At 37.8% G+C, this 23,906-nt stretch overlaps 1 protein-coding gene across 1 annotated transcript in view; it reads right to left on the minus strand.

Annotated features, from left to right (window-relative positions):
• The window catches only part of TBC1D32 (TBC1 domain family member 32), a 270,218-nt gene that overhangs the window by 134,094 nt on the left and 112,218 nt on the right, over nt 1-23,906 (minus strand). Inside the window, exon 22 of the mRNA XM_053592345.1 lies at nt 10,862-10,950. Within this exon, the coding sequence (XP_053448320.1) occupies nt 10,862-10,950 (89 nt within the window). The remainder of the gene's footprint in view (nt 1-10,861; nt 10,951-23,906) is intronic.

The raw sequence follows: 23,906 nt of genomic DNA on the forward strand, positions 1-23,906 counted from the left end.
TAAAAGCTATTCTGTAATTACAGATTCCTAAGTGTTGAAGAAAATTAGTAAAAAACTCACATTATAGTTTCAAAAGAAGCGAAGAAGGAATGTTATAGGAGAACTGTATTAACATTTTTAACCATATTAAAGTTTGAATATATATTTAATTAAGTTATTATAAAGAGGTGGCGCCTGTGGCTCAGTGAGTAGGGCGCCGGCCCCATATGCCGAGGGTGGTGGGTTCAAACCCAGCCCCCGCCAAACTGCAACAAAAAAATAGCCGGGCGTTGTGGCGGGCGCCTGTAGTCCCAGCTGCTTGGGAGGCTGAGGCAAGAGAAGAGTTAGAGGTTGCTGTGAGCCTGTGTGACGCCACGGCACTCTACCCGAGGGCGGTACAGTGAGACTCTGTCTCTACAAAAAAAAAAAAAAAACAGTCAATTCCACGGCTTATAACAAACATCTAGTGTCTAATTTAATATAAAAACTATTAATATTGACTGACCGTATAATTCTTTCCTCACAAGATGTACAGTTTTAATGCTGAAATAAGTATCCTAGGAAGAAAATAACATTCCTCTAAAAACTAAAGATGGTTATAAAATCTTTAGCTGCTAAGCCTTGGGCAAGTTCAAAAGTTTCTCAGCAACTATTTTTTTTTTGCAGTTTTTGGCTGGGGCTGGGTTTGAACCCGGCCACCTCTGGCATATGGGACCGGCACCCTACTCCTTTGAGCCACAGGAGCTGCCCCAAGGGCAACTATTTTAATCAATCAAATTTAATAAATAAATGCTAACCAAATAACCAAAAGTACCTGGCAACGTGGTAGAAATGAAAATAGAAAAAAATTACACTCTCTTGGGAAGTCGAAGTTTTAGTCAGAAAGAAATAAATATTAAGTGTGAGGGAACAATCACAAAGGCAAGGGAGATGCACAGAAAAGACAACATCAGAATGGGTGATAAGTAATTCATAGCACAAGTTTCCCTTGAAGGACAGCTGAATTTGTATAAGGAGACAAAAGTGAAGGTGCTATTCAAGACATAAGAAACAGGTTTAAAGAAATACTAAATGTGCTTTGGAAAATAGTCTAACCTCCTCAGAACAGGCTAAGGAAGGTTTGGAAATAACGTATGCTGGAAGTACTGAAGTCCACACAAAGGCCTCAAAATTGCCAGTTATTTAAATTAAGAAAAGAGGGGTGAGGGCTTTGTGACGTGTTTCTTTTCTACATTAATTCCACACATCCTGTGCTTACCCTAATAGCTGATTCCTCTCTAGGCAAAGTGGTTAAGGAGAATGAGCAGCACATCTGATTTCACTCATTACATCCCCACACCTAGCACAGGGCATAAGGGTTCAACAAATATTGGCTGAGGAAATAAAATTATAAATTTTATTCTGCACTCATATATAAAGAAGGTACTGCATATCATATGTCACTACACTGAGAAACTCAGATTAGCTTAACCCCCTCCTGGGTGGAGAGAAAGATGTCTCTGACTCATGAAAACAGGTTAAGAAATAGGCAAAGGAACCAATTTCTAATATAGTGAGACAGGAGAAGGAGGAGGCCAGTGAGAGCACGAATGCCCTCATCTTTCATAGTATGGAGTTGGTCGATACTGTTTAAAAGAGAAATACCACGCTCAAACCTCTTGAAATGTTTTACGTAACCTTTTCTCTTAATGTTAAAGAATCTCTGTGAAAGTAATAACCCCTGTAAGTGAGAGAACACTTATTTGAAATTCAGCAATTCCTTCATCTTACTAGGGTTTCTTTTCCTTTTTTATAAAATTCAGTTAGTTTGAAGTGGCAACTGTATTATGACTGTATTTTTATTAAAAAAATCATTCCTATATCTTTCTGTCTGTATCTGTATAGAAAGATGTCTAGAATTATTTTTCTCAATAATGACACTTTCAGAATCAGAAATTTCACATTTAATTTATTAAATTTAATTTCCTTATTGCTAATTTCTTTATAATAAAGACAAATTATTGTTTGTAAAAACAAAAAGGTTAAGATAAATGTCAGGATTAAGCAACTAAAGAGATGATAGGTCGCTTAATGAGATAGAAATAAAATTTTATTTATCTTTTATGAGAGAAGATATGGGATATTTAAGAGTTCAATTTTAGACATGTTAAGTATCTGCTGCCTGAGAACTGTATGAATTGATATGTCGGCACACAGGTCTATGTATGAGTCTGGTAGGTCAAGAGAGAAATCTGGGCTACAGATATAAACTGGACCATCCATTGGTATACAGGCGATACTTAAAGGCAAAAGTATAAGTGAAATGAACTAGGAACAGAGCATACAGAAAACATGGGTAGCTGGTTCCAGGCCCAGGACCAAGTCCTAAGGTATTCCCCCATTCAGTGGTTGCTTACAGAATGCAAAAAAGGAGACAATGCAGCCATAGCAGTGTGTACTATTCATAGAAGTAAAAAGAAGAACATTTTTCACACAGAAAAAAAAAAAAAAAGGTCTGTTTTATCAAATGCTACTAATAGTTATAACAATGAGAAAAGGGAAGAATACATTAGATTCATGAGGATGGAAGTTACAAGTGATCTTAAGATGAGGAAAGTGAATGGTTCTGAGTTGTAAAGACAGAGTTATAAAGTCAATGGCAAATCAAAGTGGACTGAGGAATAAATAGAGGTAAGCAAGTGAGAACAGTTTGGTCATATATGTTTTGCTATGGGGAAAGGCAGAAAAATAGGAGAGTGGCTGCAGGGACATATGAGGTCACTGGCAGTTTCTCTTTATATATCTTTTGTTTTGTTCCACCGTAAGATGCGATATATGAAGGCATGTCTTTACACAAATAGGAATGATCCATCATAAAAGGACAGGATGGAAGAGGTAAAAAAAAAGGGGGGGGAAAGAGCTAATTAAAGAGCGAACTTCTTGAATATTAGTTATTTACAATGTAATATTTGTAAGATCTTCACAAATTAAAATTCAAAATTTTTAAATAGAATGTGTTGCTGTTGAAATGTGAAAAGCCACATTTCAGAAAGCCTCATATTAGCCTCATCTAAGTTCATGGCAAATAAATTATATCAAACTTACCCTTAATGCTACTTCTAGGGTTTTTTTTTTTTGAGATAGTCTTACTTTGTTGCTCTCTGTAGAATGCTGTGAATCATAGTTCACAGCAAACTTAAATCTCTCCCATATCTTACCTCTTGGGCTCAGGCAATCAATCCTCTTGCCTCAGCCGTCCAAGTAACTAGGACTGCAGGTGCCCAGCACAACCCCTGGCTATTGTTTTGGAGATGGGGTCTAGCTCTTGCTCAGGCTATCCATCCGCCTTGGCCTCCCAGAGTGCTGGAATTACAGGCATGAGCCACCGTGCTCGGCCTAACTTTAAAGTTTTGAGGCAGAGGAAAATATAAGTGAACAGAACAAACGATGTTAAAAGTAGAAGGCAAACACATTAATGAGATAACGTACTAAAGAAAATGTTTCTAATTATACCTTCATAGTACCATACAAAAACATTGTGACTGAAAAAGATACAGGTAAAAATTCAAAAGATGCAGAAACGTAAGATTTATACAATACAAAGCTACAAACTAAATTTATCACCATTAGACCTCCATGACCAATAATAAACTGAAATTTGTAGAAAAGTGAAGATACATTACCTAGTTTCAAAGTATTACTCAAAAATAAGTCATTATTTTAGAATAAAAGATGATGAGGATGAACTTTAACACATACTGAAAATAAGTATGTCAAAGAAGGCAGAGCAAGATGGCTAAACAGAAACCTCCAGTGATCACCCCCACCACAGGAATACCAAATTCAACTATCCACATAAGCAAACACCTTCAGAAGAACAAAAAATTGGGTGAGTGGTCATACTCCCTGGTTTTGACTTTATGTCAAGGAAAGAGGCAGTGCCCCACCTGTAGGGGAAGGGAGAGTGAAGGGATTATGAGGCTTTATATTGAAACTCCCTGAAATGGGAGAAAAGAGCACAGGGCAAAATTCTGCTGATGCCCTTAGAAGGAACATTTGGACCAGCCCAGCCAGAGAAAAATCCTCCAACTCCAAACCCAAGTTTTGGCCAGCCCCACCTCCAGCTGATAAAAAGCAGCCTGGAGCCTGAACTAAATTCATAAGGCAGTCAGGCCACAAAAACTGGAATCCTTGGCAATTCCTTGGCAATACAGTAGTGCTGGCTTGGACCCAGAGGACTCGGGGTGTACATGACTAGCGAGAAACTAGCTGCGGCAGCCAAGCCAGTGCCTGTGTCAAACCCACCCCAAAACTATCAGCAGTGCAGCTCAGAGAGTCTTCTTTCACTTGAGGAAAGAAAAGAGAAAAGTTCAGAGGAGTGTTCTGCAAAGCCACAATAAAATAAAGTACCAAGAAAGACTCCAAGAGAAGGACAGTCCTGGCAGGATCCACCACCTACTATGTCTACAGAGCCCCTGGGCTTTGAATAAATATCAGAAGTGGCCAAGCAAAAGTCATCATGGGCTTTGGGTGAGACTGAGCTGGCCTCAAGTGTGACCTGGTGCTCATGGCCACGAGGGAATGTCCACATCATTCCTCCCCTAATTCCAGCAGTCCAGCGCAGAGAGAGGGAGAGAAGAGAGCCTTGCCTGGGAATCCAGTGAATTCTCCCATATCTTACCAAGTCCACCAAAGCAGTGCCACCAGGAGTATGCAAGAGTCATTACTGGGCTTGGTGCACCTTTAGTGTTGATAAAGCTGCAGTGACCAAAGATTTAGATCATGCTACTTAATTCCTTTTGAATATATAAAAAGACTTCTTAAGAAAGACAGGTTCCAACACAGCCAAACTGTAAAGATGAAAATAAACACCAAACTCTTCAATGCCCAGACATCAACAAACTTCCATTAGCATCAGAAAGACCCAGGAAAACATGATCTCATCAAAAAAATAAATAAGGATCTATGTTGAAAGATGGCGGCTGATTAACAGTTTCTGTGCAGCTGGGCGCAGTGAGAGTGGCGAAAGAAGACTCCAGGCATCTCTGGCCAGTGGGTTTTACTCAGAGGCTTCCCTTTGGTGACACAGGAAGCCGGTGAGAGACTTCTGGACCTGAGCAGGACAGATGCAGGGGAAAATCTGGCAAGTGGTAGGTGCGTTTGTATGGTGGGAGGCTGCCTGCAGCTAGCCCCATAGCAACAGTGAGACTGCAAGCAGGAAAAGCCTTACCTGTGGGCTGTTTCTTGGACTTGGGCACTCGATTGAACTGCTTTGGGAGATCTTGGGCTGCCCCTGTGTGTTGCAGCATGGAGATCAGCTGGGAGACCTTGGGCTAGCAATCTAGTGACTGAGCTGCCCAAAGGAGGGTACTGAGATGCTGTGGAAGTGCGGAGTTCCAAGTGTGGCAGATTAAGAGCCTTGGCCCTCAGGGGCATAGTGGGAGACTGGACTTGGCGCACTGGATAAGCAGACAGCCACACCAGGAGAGATCCCAGAGATAAATGCTTTCCTTGGAAAACTCTGGTTGGCCAAGTTTCATAGTTTGGAGTGTCTTTTAAGTGAGCTGAGGGGACTTTTGGGCTCCCAAGCCTGCGTCTGAGAGATCAGCAGAGGCCTCCATTCTCCATCTCGTACAGCTGTATCAATATTGTGATTAACATCTTATACCTCAGAAGATCACCTGTTGCCTGGACAATATTCAGCAAGATATATTTACTGTTTGGTTCTTTGGTTTTGAGGTTTGGGGGGCTTTTTTTGTTTTGTTTTGTTTTGTTTTGTTTTAATTTCAACATTTTTCCTTGGCATTTTTTTCTCTTTCTTTTTCACTATTCTAGTTTAAATACAATTTTCCATTTTTGCCTTCTTTAAAAATTAGAATTTCATTTTTGCCAGTGTTTCTCCCCCTATATTTGCTTTTTATCCCCCCCAATGTTATCCTATAAGGGTTTTTGCTTGTTTATTTTGGTTTGATTTATAGTATTTTTGGCTTTCTTCTCTACCTGGTGGAGGTAGGGTACTATGTCTGATCCAGCTGGTAAAGAGCTGTTGACCTCCAGGGAATCACCCAACCCAGCACCCCCAGAGGTTGGGGGTCTTCAAGGTTGGGTCATAGTGCCCAACTATACACCTATATTACTCCTGTTTCTCTCTTTCGGTGCCTTTCTTCTTTTTGTCAGTATTTCCTTTTACTCACCCTCTCTCCGTTCTTTTTCCTTTCTTTTAAAAATCTTTTTTCCCTTCTTGCTCTTCAATTTTCTGGTCCCATACCAAAAGAACTCATTAAAACTTTAGGCCAGTGGCACAGTAACTTAAAGAGCAAGAATAAGTGAAAGGGTAATTAGGGTAAAAAAAACAGATATAAGAAAGCACTCACGAAGAAGAATCAACAGAAAAATCCTGGTAACATGAAATACCAGTCCAGAGTAACACTTTCTAGGGATTGAAAGGTAGCTACAGCAGAGGACTCCTTCTATAAAGAAATGTTAGAAATGACAGAAGGGGAATTTAAAATACAGATGATGAAAACAATGAAGGCAATTGCTGAGAAAGTGGAAAACAATCAAAAAACAATGAAGGAAATTACTGAGAAAATGGAAAATAGCCAAAAGGAAATCCAAAAACAGAATCAAATAAGAGATGAATGATACAAAAAATATAGAAAGGATATAGCAGAGCTGAACGAACTGAAGCAGTCAATTAGGAAACTTAAGGATGCAATAGAAAGTATCAATAACAGATTAGATCATGCAGAAGAAAGAATCTCGGAGGTAGAGGATAAAGATCTGGAGATAACTCAGATAGTTAAAGAGACAGAAAAGAAGAGAGAGAAAGCAGAACATCCACTGACAGAATTATGGGACTTTATGAAGCGTTCAAACATATGAGTTACAGATATCCCAGAAGGGGAAGAAGAATGCCCCAGAGGAATGGTAGCCATTCTAGAGAATATTATAAAGGAAAATTTCCCTAATATCATCAATGATTCTGACATACTCCTGTCAGAGGGATATCGGTCCCCTGGTCACCTCAATTCAAATAGAGCCTCTCCAAGGCACATTGTGATGAATCTATCTAAAGTCAAGACAAAAGTAAAGATTTTGAGAGCTGCCAGGAGTAAGCGCCAACTGACCTACAGGGGCAAATCTATCAGGGTGACTGCGGACTTCTCTAATGAAACTTTTCAAGCCAGAAGACAATGGTCATCTGTCTTTAATCTACTTAACCAGAACAATTTCCAGCCCAGAATTCTATATCCCGCTAAGCTAAGCTTTAAAATTGATGGAGAAATCAAATGTTTTATTGATATGCAAACATTGAGGAAATTTGCCACAACAAGACCAGCCTTACAGGAAACATTTCAACCTATTCTACACACTGACCATCACAATGGATCTTCAGCAAAGTAAGCACCCAGAAATTAAAGCACAGAACCTAGTTTCCACAATGATGCAAAAGACAAAACTAAGCAATGGACTTTCACAAAATAAGATGAATAGAATGCTACCACCCTTATCAATTAGTAATAAAAAATAAAGCAGGGAGGGGGGTATCACCATACCAGATTTCAGGCTGTATTACAAGGCCATAGAGGTCATGACAGCATGGTACTGTCACAAGAATAGAGACGTAGACATTTGGAATCGAATAGAAAACCAGGAAATGAAACCAGCAACTCACAACTACCTAATCTTCGATAAACCAAACAAGAGTGTTCACTGGGGGAAAGACTCCCTATTCAATAAATGTTGCTGGGAGAACTGGATATCCACATGTAAAAGACTGAAACTGGACCCACACCATTCTCCACTCACAAAAATTGATTCAAAATGATTAAAGGACTTAAATTTAAGGCATGAAACAATAAAAATCCTCAAAGAAAGAATAGGAAAAACACTGGAAGATATCGGCCTGGGTAAAGACTTTATGAGGAAGACTGCCATAGTAATAGCAACTACAGCAATAATAAACAAATGGGATTTAATTAAACTAAAAAGCTTCTGTACAGCCAAGGAGACAACCACCAAAGCAAATAGGCAACCTACCCAATGGGAAAGGATATTTGCATATTTTGAATTAGACAAACGCCTAATAACCAGGATCTATACAGAACTTCAACTAATCCACAAGAAAAAAACCAACAATCCCATACATCAATGGGGAAGAGAGATGAAGAGAATCTTCTCTAAAGATGACAGACGAATGGCCAGCAAACATATGAAAAAATGCTCATCATTCCTAATTATTAGAGAAATGCAAATTAAAACCACCCTGAGATATCATCTAACCCCAGGAAGAATGGCCTATATCACAAAATCTCAAAACTGAAGATGCTGGCATGGATGTGGAGAGAAAGGAACACATTTACACTCCTGGTGGGAGTGCAAACTAGTACAACCTTTCTGGAAGGAAGTATGGAGAAACTCAACCTAGACCTCCTGTTTGATCCTGCAATCCCACTACTGGGCATCTATCCAAGAAAAAAAAAAACAACCTTTTATTACAAAAACACTTGTACTAGGCTGTTTATTGCAGCCCAATTTACAATTGCTAAAATGTGGAAACAACCTAAATGTCCTCCAACCCAGTAATGGATTGGTAAGCTGTGGTATATGTATAACATGGAATATTATTCAGCTATAAAAAAAAAATGGAGATTTTGCAGCATTTGTACTAACCTGGATGGAGGTGGAACACATTATTCTTAGTGAAGCATCACAGGAATGGAGAATTATGAATCCTATGTATTCAATTTTTATATGAGGACAATTAATGACACAGTGGGGCAAGGGAGAAGGGGAGACCAGACAGAGAAGGAGGGAGTCGGTGAGGGAAAGGAAAAGAAGAAGAAAAAACAAAAAAGACAAGAAAAGAAAATAGTGACTAATTCTCACATAAATTGGATTTAATTTTGACCAAAGTATATCATTTGAACATTAATTTTTAATTCAACTTGTTAATATGTTGTTTGGGATATGCCATCCTCATTTATAAGTGAATTATGTTTGTAATTTCCCCTTTATAATAATATAGTCTCTCCAATTTTAATATCAGGTATATCTAGATTAAGTAGAATGATTTTGAAGTATTTCTTCTTTTTCTATTGTCTGTAAGATTTCGCATGATTTGTTTTTTGAAATTATCTTTTACTTTTATTTATAAATATTAGTTGTCTATTTTTTGAGACTTTAAAAAAATAATAATAAGTTAACTGATGACTCCATACTGAATCTCAGAGTCAAAGCATTCTATAATAGACATACTCTTATTTGACAATGTGAATGTTACTTTCTTTGCATTATTATTATTATTATTGCTTAATATTTCGATGCAGCAATTCTCTGATTTCTTTTCTGAATGTATTTATGTTCATTCATTCTTTACAAGGTTTTTGTTTCTAGTCCTTATCTTAAACATTGTTATTGTTATTAAATTTTAAGCCTCTTTAATTTTGTGAAGGCAAAAAATGGAAACCTAATAAACAAATGTATATGTAAAAATAAAAAAATAAATAAATAAGGTACCAGTGACCAATCCTGAAGTGAAGGAGATAGGTGATCTTTCAGACAAAGAATTCAAAATAATTGAACTAAAGGAGCTCCAAAAACTTCAAAACAGCACAGAGAAGGAATTAGAAGCTTATTAGAGAAATTTAACAATGAAATTGAAATAATAAAAAGGAAATAAAGCAGAAATTCTGGAGCTGAAGAATTCAGCTAAGAAACTGAGAAATGCATCAGAGCCTCTCAACAAATTTGTATAAGCAGAAGAAAGAATTTGTGAATTTGAGGACAGGCTATTTGAAAATATATAGTCAGAAGAGAAAAAAAGAATAAGAAGGAATTAAGCACTCCTACAAGATTTAGAAAATAGCTTCAAAAGGGTAAATTTAAGAGTTATTGGCCATAAAGAAGTGGTAGAGAAAGAAACTGAGACAGAAAGTTTATTTGAAGAAATAATTAACATAGAACTTTCCAAACCTAGAGCTAGTTATAAATATTCAGGTATAAGGTGACCATAGAACACCAGAAGAAATTCAAAAAATCTCAATGCATTTAATAGTCAAGCTCCCCAAAATGATGGATAAATAAAAAGACTCAAAGGAAGTTAAAAAAAAAAAAAAAGAAGAAGAAAAAGAAAAATATATATACACTAAGGAGCTCTGATACATCTGGCAGCAGATTTCTCCATGGAAACCTTACAGCTGAGGAGAGAGTGGCATGACATATCCAAGGTGTTAGAGGAAAAAAAACCCTGAACACCCTAAAATATTACATACATGAAGGAGAAAGAAATACTTTTCCAGACTGAAAAAAAGAAAAAAAAGCTGAGGAATTACATGAACACCAGACTTATCCTACGAGAAATCCTAAAAGAAGATTGTCAATCTGAAAGATTAGTGACAATCTAATTAGTGATGTCAATTAGATCATCACTAATCATCAAAAAGAAATCATCTAAAGGCATATAACTAACTGGGTGGTAACAGTTAAGTACTAAGTGCACAAATAAAGAATACTCTATTGCTGTAATACTCTGTTGCTCAAATTATATCTTGAATAGGAAGCCTAAAAGACAAACGTATCAGAAAATAACTATAACTTTTTAAAAAACAGGTTGTATAAAAAATATGAATGGAAACAAGTTATATTTTGACATGCTTTTTAAAATTAAATAATTTAAATACTTATAAAAAGCATACAGAAATTACTTAATGGGTACATACACATTATTCAGATGATGGATACCCTAAAAGCCTTGACTATACACCACCACCCATCTATGCATACAACAAAATTACAATTGTACCCCATTAATTTAAACAAATAAAAATAAGAGTATACAGAACAAGCATCTCATTTTTTTAAACATGTATAATATCTGACATAAAATTTAGTACCTTACCTTAGGCCAAAGATGTGTGATTGTTCATAGTTGAATAATGAACGAATCTTAGCCTCAGAATTCAAAACTATAAGTCTATCAATAATATCCTGAAAAAGAGAGACAAAGTGAGACAGTGCCCAACTGATACCATTTAGAGAAAATTAAGAAAATTTAGACAACGAATGTTTATTTAGGTTTGTGGTTCTCAAATTTTTCTTCACCTTGGGAGTGGAAACAAAATAAAAGAAACAAAAAAACAAAATAAAACTAACCATTAATGCTTGGGTCCCACCCCCAAGAGATTCTGAATTAACTGATCTGATTTACATTAGGACTTGCAAAAGTTTCTGAAATGAATCTCACATTCAGCTATAATGGAAAGTTATTAATATACACCCCATTCTGGAACTGGCAAAAAGCCTATAGATATAACTCTAACTATAGTTAGATACTGATATGTAGCAGCTCGTACAGCCTATGGCTAGGAGGAGCAAAAATTACAAGAAATACTTGTATAGCTCAATAAGGGAACACCTTGGTGGAAAAAGCATGGAGAGGGATTTAGCTCTCCTAACAAGCATGAGAGCTCGCGAGATGAGAGCATTGATGAATTGGCAGTCTCTACACTTGTCATGTTGAGAGGCACGAGATCAGCCTTATATTAGGCTGGAGGAGAAGGCAGTCGGGAGTATGCGCATTCTATCACGGACTCACTTACTCTGACTCTGTCTCCTCTCCTGCCTTCAGACCGCCAGCACAGCATCTCTCTGCTAAAGATTACCAAGCTCTACTAAGAACTAAGATCTATCTTTCTAAGAAGACTGCTTTCCTCTCTCTAAGACACTCTCTCTCTCTCTCCAGCTAAAGTAGATAGCCCTCAGGCACCTAACAGACCTGAGCAAGGTAACTTAGCAGTCTGTGTCCAGAACCTAGTTAAGCCGGGCCCGAGACCTGGCCAGTCTTGGGCCCTGACAAGTGGTGTCAGGAGTGGGATGTAACTGATAAAATTGCAAAAAAAAAAAAGTAAACTCCTTTGAAAAATAAATTTGAAATCCGTAATTGGGAAGCACGAACAATGGATCGGAATGTGTTTAGTAATTATTTGAGATTTTGTTACTATAAATTCTCTGGCTTACGTAAGTCAGTGGTTTCTAACTCTGGTTAACATCACAAGTACCCAGGGAACTTCAAAAGAACATATAGATGCTCAGGCTCTAACCAAGACCAATTAAGTCAGAATTCTAGGAGTGGGATTCTGCCATTAATACTCTTTTGAAAACCTTCCCAAGATGTTCCAATATGTAGCCAGGTGTCTAAAACCACTTATCCAAGTGCACAGAGAACTTGACCACCAAGGTGCCAACTGCTATCCCATGCACTGACAAATTTAGCCTACTCAAAATTTTGAGCACTCTCTTAAATGATTTATTTCTATAATGCCCTGTTTTTATGTACATCTTTGGGTTCAGGCCTAAGAAATTTATCATAGACAAATACCTGTCTCTCTGATTGTTTATTTTCCTGACCAAGAAACTTGCTATCGTCCAGTGAGTTTAAATTCAAGTTATTTCTATGACCAACAGGGCAAAAAAAGGAATGTTATGGTAGGGGATAAAATTACATAATATTTATGGAAGTCTCTGTGGATGATGATATATAGACCACATCATCAAACAAATTAAGAGGCAAGGGAATGAGTTTATAAGAAGGAAGAAATAATAGATAACTCAAAATCACATTTAAACATACTAATCAAAATATAAAAATCTTGAATTTATGGTAAATTTATCCAATAAAAATTTATACCCAACAATTAAGAATTTATTGACATTCTATAGATTATCTCGTAGAAATGTAAATAATATCAGTATAAGAGGTTAAATTGGCAAATATCAATAGACTACCTAATGATGAATAAATAATCTGTCATTATCTTCTTATCTGTGTGCCCTTTTCTTCAAACATTACTATAGAACCTGAGCTAAACAACTCATATTCATATTCCCAGCTGCATAGTCACTCTCATCAACCCCCCCCAATCTCTCCTCCTCTCACACGTCTCTAATCTCCCCACTCTCATCGTTCTGATCCTGCTACAGTGAAGGACCTACGGAGCTCTTCTTGACATACCAAGGCTCTTGGATACTATTTAGTAAGTAGTCTTCCCAGTAGATAGATGTAATGGTGAAACTACTTGCTATGTAGTTCTTCAAACAGGTATATATTTTTATTGCTCATCAATTATTCTAATTTAAAAAATGACCTATTATCACTATTTTAACAACAGTTAATCCTAACAGAACAATCTAGAATTGATTAGATATTAATAACCTCTTATCTGAGAAGAGACAGGGTGCCAATTAATTTTCTACCTAGTAGTATCTTAAAGGATTAATACAGGTTTTTCTTTATTGGGAAGGTATTAGCATAGATGATTGTAATTTTCAGAGCTATGTAAATACAGTGCAAAGGTCAGACAATTTGATAGCTGGGGACACCTTGAAATTCTGAAGTTATAGTTCTGAATCTAAGTACTAGATACTAAAAGAATAAAAATGATAGAGACTGTATTACCAACAAGCTAATGGGAAGAGTAGATTGCAGCAATCTATCAATGATAATGCATTTTCAGAGAACGAATGTTACAGTAAATAATTTCTTCTTCAAAGAAGATTACATTGATGTATCACCACTTAGGAAAGAAAATAAAATTCCCGAGAAGCCTGCCTTATAGAGAACTTCAGTTTATAAGTTCCATAACGTGTGTCAATAAGGAAATCAGCTTCCTAAATCAAGAAGCACCTTCCCAGAAACAGCTAGTGCTAGTAAGGGCTTGGACTTGCAAAAAGTAGACAAAAACTCAATGTCTTTTTAAAACATAATATTCATGTGGAGAATATTTTCAATAACTAGACCACACTGAAACCCTGCTGAAAAAATGAAGAGAAGTGTTGGGAGCCGACATCCTGGGAGGTAAGGCTGCCCAGTTTGAGGAAATCTACTCGAGTCAAGGACGGAGTGCAAACCTGGCCTAAGCGGTTTTGCTCTTAGGGCTGGTTTCTGAAACAGATTAGATTGGAGCCATGCTCCTTTGGTCACAACAGACTGCTGAGAATGCTATTTGGCCCCTAGGCTATTTATAATCAAGTTATGCAATTATGACAAGATCATGCCTTCAAGCTACTGTATATAAAGCTGTGTAATAAAGCTGAGACTGCTGTTCCTATTGAGGAAAGCCCTCCTGATCCCGCTATTTTCTGTCTCTCCTTTCCATCCCGCACCAGTCTACTCCCAGGCTCTCTAATAACCTTTGCCAGGCAGGTTCCCGGCAGAGAAGTATCAATTCTATATAAAGACATGTTTGAGTGCCTAATCTTTTTATAATTTTCCCAAAGCCCATGTTTGTGCTATCTGATCCCTTTTACTTAAAAATAAGCAGGTAAAGGTTGAGGAATATGTGAATCATAATGTCCCAATATTCCTGCAACTGTACTTCTAGGAGTGCCTATCAGTAAAACTAAGCCAGTCCAAAAGACACAAATTAGCTGTACAATAATCAAAGAAAAGATACAAATGACCAAAACACATATAAAAATGCTCAAAGTCACTAATCATCACTAATCGTTAAAATCACAATGAGATACCATCATACCCCAGGCAGAAAAACTAGTCCTAAAAAATTTTAAAATAGATATTGACATGGATGCTGTGAAAAGGAAACACGTATTTGCTGTAGGTGAGAATGAAAATTAGTACAACCTGTATAGAAAGTAATATGGAACCGAAAGTAGACACATCATTCAATCCAGTAATCACAATACTAGGTATCTACTCAAAGGAAAGGAAATCATTGTATCAAAAAAATACAAGTATTTGTATGTTTATCACAGCACAATTCACAATTGTAAAGATATAGACTGATACAAACCTAAGGGCCCATCAACTGCATGGATGAAGAACAGGTGGTATAGGGTATATATACATCATGAAATACATTCAGACATTAAAAAGAATGAAATAACATCTTTCACAGCAACTTGGCTGAACTGTAAGCCATTATCCTAAGTGGAGTATTTCAGGAATGGAAAAACATATACCACATGCACTCACTTATAAGCAGAAGCTAAGAAATGCATATATGATGTCAGACAAAGTGCTATAAATAGTAGACATTGGAAACTCAGAAACCTGGAGGCTAGGAAGAGGACAGAGGATCAGAAATTACCTATCAGGTACAACATATGCTCTTCAGATGATGGGTACACAAAAAGCCCTGTCTTCCCCACTATATAACTCATCCATGCATCAAAAAAGGACTTGGACTCCCTAAAACTACTGGGATGAAGCCAGTCAAGATCCTCCCTTGAGAGGTAAAGGCCACTCTCTTCTGTGGGGATACAGTATGTTAAATGGTCACACACCCCTCCACCCGAAGATATGTCCATGGCCTAATTTCCAGAACTTGTAAATGTTACCCTACTCCAAAAAGGGATCAGATGAGGTGGCTCATGCTTACAATCCTAGCACTCTGGGAGGTCGATGTGAGCAGATTGATTGATGTCACGAGTTCAAGACCAGCCTAAATGCCCATCTCTAAAAAAAAAAGCTAGATATTGTGGCAGACGCCTGTAGTCCCAGGTATTTGGGAAGCTGAGGCAAGAGGATTACTTAAGCCCAAGAGTCTGAGGTTTCTGTGAGCTATAAAGCTATAAAGCCATGGCACTCAAATCCAGTGCCACTGAGTGAGATTCAGTTTCTCTCAGTCTCAAAAAAAAAAAGGGGGGGTCCATGTGGAAGTGATTATGAATCTTGGTTTAAAAGTGCCCTGAATTATCAAGGGAGACTCTAAATCTAAGACAAGTTTCCTTGAAAGTGAAAAACAAAGGGACATCTAAGATACAGAAGAGGAGACAGCCATGTGAAAACAGAGACAGAATTCTGATTTATGTAACAATACACACAAAACACCTAGAAAGGAATAAAGAAGATAGAGACAGGGTGGCTGCCCAGAGGTATCAGTGACCAGATGATCTCAGAAGGAAAAGTTCTAGAATGAAGAAAACAAACAAACAATATGGATCAGATGTAATTCCTAAGGAAAAGTTTGAGAACCTACCAGAGAAGCCCTGGGAAGCAGTTGGGGAGCAAAACAAGCAGCAAGATATCAGCACTGATCAAACCATAGAGGCTTGGAGCCCAGCAGCAACAGTAGGTGAGGAACTTTGTTTCTCCCTCACTCACACTTCTGGCAGTCAACAGGCTTCTGAGATGCTGGAGAGCCTTTCTACCCTCACAAGTCCCAAAGCAGCTGCCACCAGAGAACGGAGAGCTCTTTGCCAGCCTCCTTAAGAGTGATTTCCATGTCCATGCACCCAAGCTAGATGGCAGGTGCCACACTGCTTCCCCCACACTGGACCCACTGTTCAAGGGACATTCGTCCCTTTGGTTTTTATCTTGCTCATTTCCATAAAAATATTTCCCAATTCTACCTCAGACGGCAGAAGCCACGGGAGCCTGTGGGTCCTGGGGGATCTGTTGACCCCAGAGCCTGCATATGCTGGGCAGGATGCCTCCCAGACAGAGAAACAGAATGACCAGAGTGCTAGTTCTCCTGCATTCCTTCTCTTTCCTCCCTTGCCCTTCCCTGAACCCAGGGCTGCCAAGAAAGATGACTGGAACTCTAGGGTTCTCAGGAGCAGCTACTTCCCACCACGCTGAGGCTCACAGAGAGAGTGGGGCTCAAACCTGTCTCTTAGAGACCTGCAGCAGACTAAGGATTGCACGGACTGTGAGCTCCCTGCTCACTGGCCTTCCCTAGTGCTGGTCACCCTGCTGCTCCATCAAAGCAGAACACACCCGAAGCAGAGGGACATCAAACCTGCTTGAGCATCCCATAGACCACATGGGACCAGCACACTTCTCCCTGGCACCGTCAGAACTGATCTTCAGGAACCTGGGAACAAGCCTGCAGGCCAGATCTTGTACCCCCAGAACTTGATCATTTGTTTGGGGGAATAGAGGAGACATTATGAACTTATCTTGCGAGGCAAGAGAGCCTAGCTCGGCAGAAATGAAAGGAGAGCATGACGTGGATGTGAGCTGCAACACACACCCAGCATATCCTTTCCCCAAACAAGAAGGCTGTGCTGACAGCCCAGGGCTGGATCCTACACAGGGAAGCTACCAAATGCTGAGGACCTTGTCAGGTTTGGGCTCCTGCCTGCTGGCAGATGCAGAGAAGAAACAGCGAAGCTGTTTGCACAGAAGCAAAACCCAACAGCTTCTGTTTGCACAGAAGCAAAACCCACTCCTGACAGCCAGATTATAAATCTCAGATAGCTCCACCCTCCACCTGTCCCTCCCACCCCCCGCCCCAGCAGGCTTTCTGGTTTGGTGAGACCACTACAGCCCTTCTATGGTGGCTATTCACAAGGAAATTCAAACCCTGCCATGACAGCTTCCTTACCACATTTGTGCAGCCTGAGGGGAAACTCACCTGACCCAATCCCTCCCGGCCTTACTCCACCACCAGCTCTGCTGCAGTAGAAGATAAGGACTCACCTGGAAGCTCTAGGACCCTGCACACTGCCTGGAGCATTTGAATGCTTCTGATGAGGGACCAGAGCTGGTCTCACATCCCCAAAACAACACCGCATGCAACTGGTTTTTTCGGGCCAGTGACACTTACTTGCAGGAAAGTCAATTTGTAACTTTCAGGAAACAGGCACTATGATAGCTTATTGATGGGAATATAAAAGGATTATTCCCTATGAATAGAAATACAGTAATATATGCCATATGTTAAAACATATTACATATAAATTTACCTTTAAGCCCAGTAATTACATTTCTAGAAATCTAATCCAAAGATACTGTGGTAGACATATTCTAACATGGCTCCCAAGATTCTCAGACCTCAAAACCAATTAAGTACTGCTGTGAAGAGACTTTTGTTTTTGCAGATGTAACGAAAACCCATAATCAGTTCACTTTACGATAGGAGATTAATCGAGTGGATCTGAATTAGCAGCATGAGCAATTTTATTTTGTTTCATTTATTTATTTTTTGAGACAGAGTCCCACTCTGTCACCCTGGGGTAGAGTGCTATGGTGTTATAGCTCACAGCAACCTCAGACTCCTGGGCTCAAGTGATCCTCTTGCCTCGGCCTCCTGGGTAGCTGGGACTACAAGCACCCACCACAGTGCCCTGCTAATGAGCAATTTTAAAAAGTAGAGTTTTCTCTGACTGGATACAGAACAGAAATTCAGAGAGATTCAAAAAATGAGAGGGATTTGCTGTGAGGGAAGTTATCCACTGCTGAAATGGAAGGGGCCACAAGACAAAAACCTGAAAGCAGCCTCTATCAACTAAAAGTCCCGGCTGACAGCCCATAAAAAAACCCAGGGACTTCAAGTCCTGCAACTGTAAGAAACTGAAATCTGCCAAAACATGAATGAGTTTAAAAGCAGATCTTCCCCAGAGTGGCCAGATGAGCACTCAGGCTTGGCAATACCTTCATTTTAGACTTATAATTCAATGAAGAAAACTCAGATACACTGTGATAGACTTCTAAGCCATATAACTATGAGTTAATGAATTTGGTTTTGTTTTAATCTGCTAAATTTGTAGAAATTTATTATACAGCATTAGAAAAAATATATATAGATACACTGGATAATATAATCCAAGCTAAGGCTATTAATTTTGACATCATTTATTTGATAGCAAAAGATTTGAAAGAACCCAAGTGTCCACCAATAAGAGACTGGATAAATAAACTGCAGCACATCCACGCGATGAGTTCCTATGCATCTTTGGACAAAAGGTTAAGGGAGAGCACTACATACTGCTATGGAGTAATCTAGTCTAAGACATGCAGTTAAGAGAAAAATTAAAAGTGCAGGAAAATATATATAGCATGCCTCTTTTTTATCTTTTATCTTTTATCTTAAGAAATCTCCAGATTTCTTAAGATAAAAATACATATATTTTTGAAGGAAAATAGAAGAATAAACCAAAAATCAATTTGTTACTTAGAGAGAAATGCTGTACAACAGAACTTTTTGCAATGATGGAAATATTCTCTACCTATGTTCTTCCTAGCTTCCGGCAAGATATGGCTAGTGAGTACATGAACTTGAAATATGGATAGTAGGGCGGCACCTGTGGCTCAGTGAGTAGGGCGCCGGCCCCATACGGCCAAACTGCAACAAAAAATAGTCAGGCATTGTGGCAGGCACCTGTAGTCCCAGCTATGGGAGGCTGAGGATCACCTAAGCCCAAGAGCTGGAGGGCAAGGGAGTGAAACTCTGTCTCAAAAAAAAAAAGAAAGAAAGAAAGAAAAAGAAAGAAAGACGGATATTAAGGAAATAGATTTCTTTTTATTTTTTTTTTTAGGAAATAGAGTTCTAATTGTATTTAATTTTAATTAATTCAAATTTAAATAGCCACATATAGTTGTGACTAAGGTGCTGAAAATCAAAATCTATGAGGTGAGGGAGGGAAAAGAAGATTATTATGGAAGAATATTCTGTGAGATGTACCTAGTTATATATTAGAATCACCTAATTGTTTCCCATAATTAACAAAAGACAAAATTAAAAACAAGAAATAAAGTAAACAACCTTCTAAATTTAAAATGTTCTGAAACAAACTCATCTATCAATTTAGCAACATAGTGAGACAGAGTAGAGATTTACTTGCATCAAATGATTTTAGAACATAGTATATCATTTGCTTGTAAATCCCCAGTGGCATATATTCCAAGGACAAAATGAACTGAAAAGAAATGTCAATATACATTCATTGATTTTATTTTTGAAGCTACTACATACACACTGCACGAAAAAGCAAATAAGTAATTTTGCTCATGTTATGAAAACCTTAGGAACAAGCCTTTCATTGAAAAAAAAAAGTATTAAGTAGAGAAGTAAATAAGAAGAAATAATCTAAATTCAGGATTAATTTTTCTCTGAAGAATTAAAAAAACTATTCCTCTTGGCATTCCACTGAAAGGCCTAGAATATTAATAATGCCTTAATAGCAAACATTCCTAATGCCTAAGATGCAGTTTTTGTTTTTATTTTTTGTGTGTTGTCTATAATCTTTAATTAATTGCATTGTGAAAAAATAGTGTTTTGAGAATACTGATTCCAGGCACCATAAAATAAGGATGAAAATTCACATCCCATATTAGTATAAAACTGGGTTTGAATTCAAGGTTGGAATAACAGTTTTTAGATAATGCTTCCTACTAAAATGAATAAAGATTCTTTGAAAATGGCTGATTTCTGGGCCTGTGCCAGAAAATGTACACCACATCTTTTGTGAGAATATAAGAAAGCAAAATCTCAAACACTAATATGTACATATCCAAAGGACTCAGCCAAAGAAAAGATATCTTAATCATCAAAAGCAATAATAACTGCACTGGATTAAACACATATAAAATCAGAAGTTCCTAACAATCATAAGAATAACAATGATAAGAAAACTTCCCTATTGGAAGTTACTGGAGTACCAATTCATCACTCTAAAAATTTACAAATAAAGATTCAAGCATTTATTCTTCTTTCATGAAAGAACTGTATTTCAGGGTTACCCTTATTAAATTTTCTATGGAAGAATTAGTTTCACCATTTCATCCCTTCTAATGAAACAATAAATCAATGCAACACAAAACAGATAGTCTAGTTTCTCCAATAAATCAATGGTATGGAAACACAAGAGGAGGAGATTAAAAGAGACTTAAAGGACATAATGACTGAATGTATCATGTGAACCTGTGTGAATCATGACTTGAACAACTGTAAAAAAGTTCTTTGAGACAATGACAAAAGCTACTATACAGACTACATATTAGATAATATTGAGAGAGTAGCTATTATTTTATATATACATATAGTAATTGCCATGGTGGCAAACCAAAGAAAAACCAAAAGAGTCCTTATCAGTTGTAGATAGATTCTAAATTATTTACAGGTAAATCCATATTGTGTCAGAAGAAAAAGTAGAACTAAAAGGTAGGAAAGTAGTGGGAGAATGAATAGAAGAAAACTGACAGAATGTCCATAAAAGCTTGAGTTTTGTGACAGGCACATGGGTGTTTATTATGCTTTTTTTTATGTAAGCTTGCAAATGTTACAATAATAAGTAAAGCTCACACATACGTACACATGTACACTCAAACACACAAACACACACACAGTGGTGCATGACTCCCTAGGGTTCCTGCCATGAACTCTACTCAAAAAAAAAAAAAAAAAAAGAAACTTTTTTTTTTTTTTAGAGACAGGGTCTCACTCTGGCTCAGGCTGGTCTTGAACTCCTGAGCTCCAGCAATCCATCCGCCTCAGCCTCCCAAAGTGCTAGGATTACAGGCGTGAGCCACCACGCCTGGCAAAAAAAGAAACTTTTAAAATTAGATCTTTTTGACTAAAGCCTAAGAAGCACCCAGATCATTAAGATTCCATCCACTAATTGTCTAACTTATGAAAAATAATAAAGCAGGAAAGTTACTAAGTTACTATATTTCTAGTAGAAAAATATAACTTGTTACGATCTAGGGACAAAAGACAACATAGAGGTCTTCTCACAGATCCTGCAGCCTACGGGGGGGGGGTGGGGGCAAATAATTTGGAAATAATGTGGCACGTCTTTTATTCATTGAAAAGGTGCTGTGACAGTACATTTAAAGGAATGTCTGAACTAGAAAGAGGACTAAGAGGAAAGTATAGAGAAGAATTCAAAGAAAGTTTAAAGTCAGAAATAAGTCCTAAATGATGAGGAGGTACTATCTAGCCAAAAAACAAGGTTATATGTATACTCTCTGAACTGCATGGAATGAAAGCCTTTCCAAAGACTCTGCAGGCTAAGAGTGGAACATATGAAAAGAGAGAGGTTTGAGAAGCAAGGAAAAATTCTATGCCATGAGGAATAAGGACTAAATCTGGTGGGAAAGAGAAATCAACAAAATATTTTAAATACTAAAATGACTGCATCTGGTTTTCATTTTTTAAAGAATAACTTTGAATTGTGTGAGGATAAGTTATAGGTTGAGATTAGAAGAATAAAACATGCTAGGATCTCATTGAAGTCGATTAAAACAAGAAATAAGGGTCTATGCTAAGGTAGTTTTAACAGGAATGAGAAAAGGAAACAAGATCAAGGTATTAGGAAGATAAAATCTGTAAGATGGTGATTCTTTGCATATATATAGAAGAGAGTCGATAGATTTCTAGTTTACTCAATTATGTTGATTATGGCATCATACACAGAGAAAGGAAAAGAGGAGATGGAACCGATTTAGGAAAGAGAAAACATTACATCAGACTACAGACATAGTAAAACTAAGGTGCCTATGAATTTTCCAGATACCCATTATCTGGCAGAAATCAAATAACAGACTTGAGAGTCAAGTAATATAGGTCAAAGAATTGTCACTGTATAACTGAAGCCATGAAATTGTATGAGATCATTCTGGGGGACACAGAACAGAGGAAGGGAATTCCACGAAGACAACCGTACAGGAGAGACCAGAGTCATTGGAAGGAACAAGAGCTAAGCAGTGTGATATGATAGCCCCTGGAGAAGAGAATGAAAGTAAAGGGAGATCAACTGTGTCATACGCTGCAAAGTGGTAAATGCAATTAAAGGAGGGAACAGGTTCCACTGGATTAGGAAATACATATTCACTGGTTTTTGGTAGAAGAATTTCAGCTAGATTATACTGGCTTCCAAAGTTGATAGAATAGAAAAAATTATTGACTTCAAGTACAGGCACTTTTTTTCAGGAACAAAGCAAACTATAGAGTGGTAGCTAAAAGAAGACATAGCTCAAGAGAGTTGTTTGCTTTAATAGCGAAGTCTATACATGTTTAAATGATGATGGGAAGCAGTGATTCTCCCAGAGGGTGGAAATATAATGCCTTCAGGAAGACTGGAGCAATAAAACTGTAGTTAAGTGTTTTAAAACTAAGAAAACAAATAATCCTTCCATGTAGATATGTAAGAATACAACAGAACAAACATCCAAGCCATTGTTCTGGATTAAATAATAAAACCAATTTGTACTTATTTCCCATAATCCATTTCAATAAATCCAGTAATATTAGAAATAATTCTTTTTAATAACCATTCATCAGACAAATACTACATGCCAGATGCTAAGGACATAGGCACCCGCAGTGTGGTGGGAGAGACAGATACATAAAACTACACAGGCATACCTCATATTATTGTGTTACTTTATTCTGCCTCACAGATAATGCATTTTTGACAAATTGACAGGAGGCAGCAACTCTACTATTTCCAGCAAGTGTATCGGGGTCAATTTTCCAGCAGCATGTGCTCACTTTGTGTCTCTGTGTCACATTGTGGCAATTCTTGCAATGGCCTTTAAATGTTCAAATAAAAAGAAGAGTTATATACCTCTTGTTTTAAATAAAAAGCTAGAGGTGGTTAAGCTGAGTGACAAAGGCATATCAAAGATGAGACAGGTCAAAAACTAGGCCTTTTGCAGCAAGAACGCAAGTTGTAAATGCAAAGGGAAAGTTCATAAAGTAATTAAAAGTGCTACTGAATGAATATATGAATGATAAATGAAACAGGCTTATTGATGACATGGAGAAAGTCTGAATGGTCTGGATGGAAGATCAAACCAACTACAACATTCTCTAAAGCCAAATCCTAATCCAGAAAAGTCCTTAACTCTCTTCAATTCTGAAGGATGAGAGAAGTGAGGAAGCTGAAGAAGAAAAGTTTGAAGCTAGCAGAGACTGGTTCAAGAGGTTTAATAAAAGAAGCGTGCTACATAACTGGCTACATAACATGAAAGTGCAAGGTGAAGCAGCAAGAGCTGATGTAACAGCTGCACCAAGTTATCCAGAAGATCTAGGTGAGGAAAGGGTAAAGGTGGCTACACTAAATCACTTATTTCCAATGCAGTCAAATAGCCTTTTACTGGGAAAAGATGGCAACTAGGACTTTCATAGCTAGAGAGAAGTCAATGCCTGGCTTCAAGGCTCCAAAGCTTCAGAGAAAGGCTAACTCCTTTGTTAGGG

Source organism: Nycticebus coucang, chromosome 5 (assembly GCF_027406575.1).
Source record: "Nycticebus coucang isolate mNycCou1 chromosome 5, mNycCou1.pri, whole genome shotgun sequence".
Classification (NCBI taxonomy): Eukaryota; Metazoa; Chordata; class Mammalia; order Primates; family Lorisidae; genus Nycticebus; species Nycticebus coucang.